The sequence below is a fragment of the Vidua chalybeata genome, chromosome 1 (genome assembly GCF_026979565.1).
Source record: "Vidua chalybeata isolate OUT-0048 chromosome 1, bVidCha1 merged haplotype, whole genome shotgun sequence".
NCBI classification, from domain to species: domain Eukaryota; kingdom Metazoa; phylum Chordata; class Aves; order Passeriformes; family Viduidae; genus Vidua; species Vidua chalybeata.
Genome location: NC_071530.1, coordinates 130,416,166 through 130,425,613, shown reverse-complemented (window position 1 = coordinate 130,425,613; position 9,448 = coordinate 130,416,166). Strand labels below are relative to the sequence as shown.

General features: G+C 38.5%; 1 protein-coding gene across 2 annotated transcripts in view; it reads right to left on the bottom strand.

The window, feature by feature from the left end:
* Positions 1-6,322: 6,322 nt before the first annotated feature.
* PTDSS1 (phosphatidylserine synthase 1) overlaps positions 6,323-9,448 on the bottom strand; it is a 28,474-nt gene continuing 25,348 nt past the window's right edge. Inside the window, exon 13 of one of the 2 annotated variants that reach the window (XM_053959067.1) lies at positions 6,323-8,759. In XM_053959067.1, coding sequence (XP_053815042.1) covers positions 8,647-8,759 — 113 coding nt within the window. In that variant the 3' untranslated portion in view covers positions 6,323-8,646. The remainder of the gene's footprint in view (positions 8,760-9,448) is intronic. The other variant, XM_053959076.1, reaches the window with a different exon arrangement.

Genomic DNA, 9,448 nt, shown 5'->3' with positions numbered 1-9,448 from the left:
GGTCTCACCAGAGCACAGAAGGGCAGAATCCCCTCCCTTACCCTGCTGGCCACGCTGCTTTAGATGCAGCCCAGGACACATTTGGCTTTCTAGGCTAGGACACACATTTCTGGGTCATGTCCAGTTTTTCATCCACCAGAACCCCCAAGTCTCCTCCACAGGGCTCTCAGTGAGTTTTCCCAGTTTGTATGCAAGATCATCTACTTCGCCCTACGTGTGTTGATCCACCTTTAGCAAACCCTAATTTTACATCAACAGCCAAGGTATTGGTCATGAAAGCTCACTGAAAAAGGTAGGTAAAGTGAAGTGAGCCAGTGAAACAAAATGAAATGAAGATCAGAATATAAGAATGGAGGGGGTATCACCTTGCTCCTGTTCCATCTTACATTGTATTTTTATCTTTAAGGACTAAGAGATGTGGCTAACATTCTTGGATTTACTACACCAGCCCTTTTTTAGGAAGTCCCATGGTAATTTTCTGGTAACAGCATAGAACCCCCCAAAGGTCTGCGATTTTACTCTTCTCTTTGTCTTCAGTTTCCTGAGGAAATGTAGACAAGTGACTTACCCTTTGTCCCCATTTCTGTTCTTTAAAGTGAACTTACTGGCCACTCCCCCCCATCAAGTTTGCAATGACTTATGCATTGTTCCAAAGAAATTTCTTCAACATGGAAGTGGTACAAGGAAGAAAACTCTACAGCATGAAAGATCATTACTGGTAATCATGTTACCATCCCCGTGAGAAGCACTAGGAGTGAATGAACAGCATGTGCTGCCGAAACCTGAAGTCACCAAGCGGAACATTTCACCCTGAGAGATATTTTGGGATGTTTAGAGAACATGTCACCAGGAAATTGCAATTCAGCTCTATCTGGTTTCTCCACCCCAACCTCTGTCCTGCTATTCCAGATGCATTTTAAATGTGGGCAAATGGAATGCATAGATGTGGATTTGAGAGCCAAATATGGCAAAGTCAGCAAAAGGGTAGAAATAATAGTATTTAAAAAGTTATAAGCATCATTTTGCATCACCTACAACCCTTACAGCACATAAATAAGAAAAAACACAAACCTAAATGTCTCAGCTAATGTAACAAAAGGTCTTGGTTTTCATCCACGTTATTTATTTGATTAATGGAAAAATATGACTCTTAGCGATATTTTTCACTGTATTCTTTCTCCTCTCCATTAAGTACTGAAGTCAGGCTACAACAAAAACCAGTATAGGCTTACCTATATTAGTGGCTTCCCTAGGCAGAGCCAGATTGAGAACAAGGACACTATTTCCTCCTGCAAGGAATGACAGCTGCTATTTTTTCTTCCAGCTGACCATATAAAAGTTAAATTTTTTTTTCCCCAACAGCCATCTTAATGTTAACAGACAGAAGTCATAATAATTGGTACAAGTTGGGTGCCTTGTTGAGGTTTGTAACTAGAAGGATTTTCCAAATCTTTAGAAAAAATGACACTTAAAGGAGAAATGGGAATTCTTTGCAGATGGTATGAAGTTTTGAATGCGTATTGATAAATACTCTGACTCATCCAAAACTCTGAGCCTCATAAACACATGAAGCAATAACAATCTGCATCCAGTGGCTTCCCTATCCTAAAGAGATTGGCAGGGATGAGGGACAGGCTCATCCAAGCAAGGAGATAAACTCACAACTTCATGGCTACAGCCACAAACTCAAGGGAATGGGCAACACTGGAGATCATGCCCTGGTTCAGCTGAGCTCCTGGGAGCAAAAACCAACCCACTTTTTCAAACAGCAGTCATCCTATCCCTCCCAGTGCCCTATACAAAGCCCAGTGGGAATAGGAGAAAAGCCTAAGAACCCTGCACAGAGCTTTATCCCAAAGATCCTCGGGAGAAAGTAGTGTTCCCTTCAAATCAGGAAGATACTCAGACAAGAAATTGGTAGTCTGGGTATGGTGGAAACCAGAATAGAAGTCTATTGCTCTTGCTCTCCAAAGCCTAGAGCTATCATTTAATGCTTTAAATAAAAGTCTTCTCAAAGCTACTAATTTGATTTTATTTTGCTTTGGTTATTCTGTAGCAAGTTTGATAACAAGGGCACTTTACAGGACTGCACGCATGGCACTTGTAATTAAAGTCAACGGGAGTTATGAAATCTTTAAAACCGAGCCTGGGTGGCTAAAGCCAGTAGCCCAAAATTAGAAGCAACATTTGAAAATCCAGGTCATATTCTTTGTATGTTTGTGTTACAGCATCACCTAGGGGCTGCAACTGAGATTAATGCCTACTGCTCCTGGAGCTTCCAGGGGAACAGACAGACTTGGATGCTTCCAAATGTTCAGATGCGCTGTAGTCATTGTCACAGAGACTGTACTGAACCAGGCTCCAAGCACTTTGATGAAAAAGTTCATCTGGTAGATTTATCTGTATGTATACAAATGCACACAACTATTTTATACATTGTTTTTTGAGCAAGAACCACTAAAATACTGAACTGGAGGGCACAACAGTTGTAGAACATACTTTGGATCACAGCCACAGGAATGCTGCTGCTGTAAATTCCCTACTCTAAAAACATTAAATAAGCCATCCAGTTATTTCATGATCATCTGAAAACTGAGATCCTCAAAAATGATGAAAATTGAACCCATGTGTATCCTCAGTATAGTCTGGCACTCACATTGTTGCTGATTATAGGAATTCAATGTTTATAGTTTGCATTCTTTCCCACACTTGCTTTTTTTTTCCTGCATTGAAGTAAAAACTCACTTGGTCTTACCATAATATAATTTTGAATGTTGAGGGCAAGACTGCTCCTTTGTGAGAAAAAACAAAATCCAAGCACAAGAGACAAATTTTTGTCTTTCACTGAGAAATGATGGAAACAGAAGATACAGTCCAGATTAAAGACACAGGAAGAAGCTAGAAATAAAAATTAACACCCTGAATTTCCAATGTTCTTTGAGATAATCATGACTTGGACTCAGAGTACAAAGGAATTTGATACATTTTGCTGAGCAGCTGCCCAAAGTGAACAGAGAGGTCACAAGCATACAACAGGAGACTTGTGCAGGATTTACTCTTTGTGATGTTCTTTAGATGGATAGCATACTTGCAAAAAAGCAACAGCAGATTTAGAATCATCCAGAAACAAACATACCAACCAACCAAACCAAAGTACTTTCCCCTGACCCAAACTGGGTTTCTAGAGTCACCCTCATGGTTTATGCATCAGCTCTCACATACAGGCAGGTTAGTGGCTTCATTGGTACAATAGAAAACGTGAGCAAGACTGAAAGCCTACTTATTATCTTCACACTGCCAATGATAAGCCCTCTGGCCCCAGCTGTGCTGACATGCCTGAAAAAAGTCCAAAAAAAGCTGGAAGCAGCACAGCCTGACTATCAGCTGGCTTATGGGGACAGGGGGCTCATACAAATGAAATCAGCACAGAGGAAGGCACCTGAGGTGCACCTGCAGCCACAGCACTGACAGATGAGTGAGCAGGCACAAAGGTAACAGACCATGTACCCTGCTGGGCATAAGCCAGGAGTTTGGTTGTCCTTGTACTTTTCAGCCCACTGTATGAAGAGCTTATGGTTTTCTAGTCCTACTTTCTTTGAGCAATATGTAAGTGCCCAATTCCTGACCAGCTATGCTAAAGCAAAAGCAAGTAACATGGGCAGGGTGTTTGTCCAAAACACATTTCCACTCAATTGGGAAACTGCACCTTTAGGAACTACTTTAATTTGCTACATTAGGACCAGGGCCTGCCATGGCTCCAGAGAACAACTGTGGTGTGGATAAGAAGGCAGATCACACCTGCAGACAAAGGGAGCCAGAGTACTGCAGGAGGTATTTTGAGCATCCAAGTAAAATCAGCTCAGAAACCTCTGGTTAAACCTAACTGTGTGCTCCTTAGAGTGCTCCAGCATATACCAGAGGGAACAGATGGCTCAGGAGAATCGTGCTTAGGCCCATGCATACATTAACAGGATGTAGCGGAACATGAGCACTCAGACACTGAATTAGGCACACCAACACCTATTTCAATCATGCTGCCAGCTTTTGAGTCCTGCTTCTAGTCTGGGCCAAATCATACAATCTTAATAGTGTGCAAGTTGTGCTACAGGGTGACTGAGCACAAATGAAGCCACTAGGCCCATCTGACACTGCTGATTAAGCTCCACCCTCAACAGCAACTACCAAGACATAAAACAAAGATTGATCAATGTTCAAATGTAGTAGAGCTCCATGCTTATAAAGGAGCACATTTTTGAAGTGTTGCTTCTTATACAAAGTTTCTTCCACTGTTCCAATTTTTTTCCCAGTAATTTTAAAATGTTTTAATGACGAATGAAAAGATAAACACCCTCCCCCTCCCCTTCTCTAATGCAGTAAGCAGTGTTCTGAGAGAGGTGGCTCTTATAAGTTTTTAATCAGGTATTTTCCTATTCTTCTGAAGAGGTTTATAAACTGAACACTTGACTTTTAGCTGTTCTTCGCAGACTATGAACAAGCTTAAGTCCTTAACTTAGGCTATCCCTAACTTTACTTCAAGCTCAGAAGGTACGGCCTCTCTGTAAACCAGAATTCAAAAAGAGAAGTCCTGTTGAAGGAAAGCCCTTCCTAGCAAATCAGAAAGTCCCAGTATTCAATGTCTGTATAGAGAAGGAACTGAAGAAGAAAAGAAAAGCTATGGTGCTTTACAAACTACATATCTGGCTCTGAAGAGCAATCAATAGCTCACAACAGATCTTAGGTATAACAGAACTGGAAACTGCTGTTGTGGGAACTGTCAGCAGTGGAAGGCAAAGCAAAGTGTTTAGACTCTCAGTGGCACCTTTATACTGGCTGTTTACTTGCTGACAGCCTGTCCTACTGTCCTTGTACAGGAGGCCTCGTTTCTTCTTTGAAGGTCTGTCATGAGACCATCTTGCAACTCAACTCTCCCATGAAATAATAAATAAAACCCAAAAAGAACAAGTAAGACAAGAACTTATCCTGTACATTCGAAAAACTTCAGAAGGGATAATGTAACTGTTCTTGTTATCAGATCTGCTTTTCCAAAATAATAAATTACAGCAAAACCTTAGAGTGCACTGTAGGCTTCTCAGGAACCACTACATTTGTCAAAATTCATTTGCTTACAATAAAACATATGAGCTACTAAAGGCAGTATGCCAATTTTCTATGCCTTACAGGTACAGACAAACACACATACTGGTGATATGGGTTGATTTACATAATTATTGCAAAATACAATACTTTGCAATCAATACAGAGCAATTGTATTCAAAAATTATTAAGTATGTGGTAACATCTGTGTCCTCTTGTGATAACAAAGTAAAAAAAAATAAAGTTTTAACAGCTAGAACATCAAATGATCATCTTCACAGAAGAGTAACAAAAGAATTGGTCGAAACCATGTTCAAAATGTTTAATTATGTGTGGCGTATGATCCGTGCAGCAACCTTAATACTGGAATTCAGCACTCAACATGAGCTCTGGTTCATTGTATAAATCTATTTTAAAATTCTCCATTTTTATTTAATCTACTACTTAAAGTTTTTGCCACTACCCTCTGCTTACAACACGTTGCCTCAAATTAGCCTCCCTTCAATGACTGACATTGATGGACAGCCTCTGGAGGGCCAATTCCAATCTCTCCATAGCAGCACAGGAGATCACTGGAGGACAGAGAAAGGAAAGAACATCAGAAGTAGGAAAGTAGGAATGAGAGGCTCTGGCAGAACAAATAGTTAAAAACAGGACAGTGCATCCATGACTGTTACAAAACACTGTTCAAGCAGCAGAACTCACACACTTTGCTAAACAGCTCAGTGATTTGTCATTATAGGTGTTACACACATACAGAATTCAGCAACAGCACAGTAGCTGATAAAACTGAGATCACCAAGTTTACAGCAGTGATCAAAAGCACCTTTCCAATGCCTTCCAGTGCAAAGCTCACACCCAAAGTGATGGGCTGAAAATACAGTTGTTAGTCAGTGGAGGACTTGTGAGAACACATGTGAATTCCAGCCAGAACTGCTGATAGAGGAGACAAAGTGCCATTTACCAAGCAGCACTTGAATAGTTTACTTAAGTTTTCCTTCTCCCTAGCAATCTCTCCTTTAAAGTAAAGAAATAAAAAAAAACAGCAAATGCAAGCAAAAAAAAAAAAAAGCCAAAAAAAAACCCACAAAAAAAAACCAAACAAACAAAAAAAAACCCACTAGAAACACAAACCAAGAAAATCCCAAAACCCCAAAACAAAAAACAACAAAAAACCCCAAACCAACACCCTCCCAACCCCAAAATGAAACACCACACAACAACCAAAAAAATTTAAAATAAAAATACTTAATTGGAAATAATTTAAATATGTTGTCAAACAACATTTTTTCAGGACAAAGCTGTTATAATAGTATACAGAAGTCAGCTTCCATCAAGATGACACTTCAATATTTCTCTTTCCAGTATTTTTAGGGTGCAGTTCAGCAATGGGAGCACCAGGCCTACATTTACAAAACATGTGCTTGTCCCCACAGGCAGGTAGATGTTGTACTTCAGCAGCTCTTTACACACATAAGCTTTGTACACATAGTTGGTGTGTATACCCCTGGCAAGTACAAAATAGGCTCTCACATTGGAAAACCACAGTACTTAAAATACCTAAACCATTAGATGTCAAATCTCTTGCTTTGGTATTGAATCAATAGAAAATTTACAATGCCATTCTTCAGTCTCACACAGACTGAGTTTTTAACCAAGAAAATAAAAGTATCCAAATAAAACTACAAATACATTCATCAATATGTAGTACATTACAAATACAAACACAATATATGGAATTGCTATAGTATGAATGAAAAACAAGTAGGTGTAGGAGAGCCTGGAAGTCTTCCTAACATATTTTTTCATGTAACATTTAATGTCACTGCGGCAATGATGATACAGCAGCTTCTACTACATTACTTTCCAAGATGTACAATCCATGTTTGATTGAAAAGCAGGGTAAGAAATTAAAGGCCTCTGAAGAGCTCAGCAGCAACACTTAAGTGCATTGAAAACATTGATAATCTGTGGCACATGGGAAGTGATGGATTACACAAGATACCTTCTTCTATTTACAATATCATACAATTGTATAAAAGTCTCTGCTGCATTTTTTTCTTTAGTACCTAGCCTGTGGCAAATCACAGTAACATTAGTCAAAGAAAAAGGAAATCCTTTTTTCTCATAAAGACTAAGGGTATTACTTATCCTTGCTTAAGCTACCTACCCCTCTGAATACCTTGAATCCCAAAATTTAATTGGCACTAAAACATTTTGATAACTTAATACAGAAACTGCTCATGATTGCTTACCTCTTGACTTAATCATTACATTCACTGCTGGATAATTATCCACCTTGCTAGATGTCACAATTAATACTTTAAAAAAAAACGAAAAGAACACCCAGACAAAAAGTAAATCACCCTTCTCAAAAAAAAAAAAAAAAAAAACCAAAAAAACCAACCTGCAAGAAAGAGAAGAAAGAGGGACTTTGCTTTTGAGTATCTGATGCATGATAGGAAACACCGAAGCAATGGGGTCTATCACATCATGCTGGCTCTCAGACACCAAAGAGAGCCACAAGTCTTCACAAATAATTATGTTTATGGAGATAGTAAGCAACTCAGCTTCAGCAAAAAACTGCCTTATCACCAAGCTCATTAGGGCATCTGAGCCTTCAAAGCAGTTTCTGATATCAGTCTGAAGACAACAGGATTTCTGGGTCCAGCTAGGATGGAAGCAAATACAAGGAAGTAGGAAGAAACATTGTACACAATGTGGCACAGATGGAAAAAAGACATATTTACACTTGAAAATGCAAAACACCATAGAGGAGGAAAAACAATGAAATAACATGACCTTTGTCACTGAGGACAGGAGGCATGGCCCTCTACTATGTAGCAGATTTTTATATATGTATTTTAAAAACTTTTAAAAATTGAATATGTATGACTCAAGCAGGAGGACAATGTAGAACAAAAACATCTGTTTGAAAATCAATTTCACATCCTTTACAAGAAACTTGGACCCATTTCTTTCCTAGTAAAACCCTGACATAAGGCCTAAAGAGCCTTTAAATAAAAGCAAGCAATATGAAATTTTTAAATACTTATTAACAGTTGCATGGGAAAGTTTTGTTGTGAGACTGGGAAAGAAGGGCAGAGTTGCTTTTAGTCAAAGGGTTGCATACTCTTCTAGAAAACAACACAATAAACCAAACAAAAAAAATCCAATTAACTACACCAACTCACTATCAGTTTACTAACCTTTGGGTTGAAGTCCTCAACTAATCTATTAAAAATGACCTTGCAACACCTGAATGCAAACCAGGGAGTACCTGCTATGATAAAATAACATTTTTTTCCAGTATACCCTTCATGAACTTTTGATGCCACACACTGAAGAAACTAGATTTATATCAGTGAATGGCAAGTGTCATCAGGCAATGATCTGCACTACACTGGTGGCACCATCTTCATCATCCTTCTCTTCAACACCTCATTTTTAAACTTTAATTTATAAATCGATCTTTCATTTGGTAATTCAGAGCCAGGTCTGATCTTCTTTGTCATTTCTGGTCACACTGTAGGATGCCTTTAGATACCATTCTTATTTCTTGCCAATTCCATTTGATACTTTTGATTTGGAGTGTCGATTCCTCCTTCTAGATGAATGGCTTTCACTGTTGACTGAATGTTTTGGTGGACTATTGTCAGCACCTGCTGAGAAATAAGTATTTGTTTAATACATATACATATTTATTTAGTTGACATTGTCAAGCTCCTATCTGAAAGGCAGTAAGGTTTTTTAGAGCTACAGTGTTAACAGTATGGATTATTTCAGTATAATACAAACTGGTTGATACTTGTACTCCATCTAGTGGCCTACTTTTTTTAAAGCAATTCTTAAGACTCCTGTAAAATTCTTCGCTCCCCTGCCAAAAAAAAAAAAAATCAGAAGTTTGCTATAGCGAAGTATAGTGGGAAAACATCTTCCATTTAAAATCATATAAAATAATTAAACCTCCCCATTTTTCTTAGTGGCAGGTACTACTATCAGAAAATAAGAATTATGTAAGCAAAGTCTTTTAAGGATCTTTTAAGAGTACACCTCTAGATTTCAGTTTTTCAAATGACAGAACATGTTTTATTCTGAGAAAAAATGGGAGGCAGTGAGCACCAAAACAAGAAATCAAGAACAAAATGTGAAAGAAGCTGAAGCCTGCAATTAATGAAGTAACAGGAAGTTACAAAGAAGCAGGTTTTTGTCAGATTTCTCCAGCATGCACAAATAGGAAAAATATTCTGAGTGTAAATAATTTTTCTCCAAAATAGAAAAGTCCACAAATTTACTAAACTGAGAATAAACATCCAGAAAAATCATGTATGAAATATACAGAAGATCTGCTTCA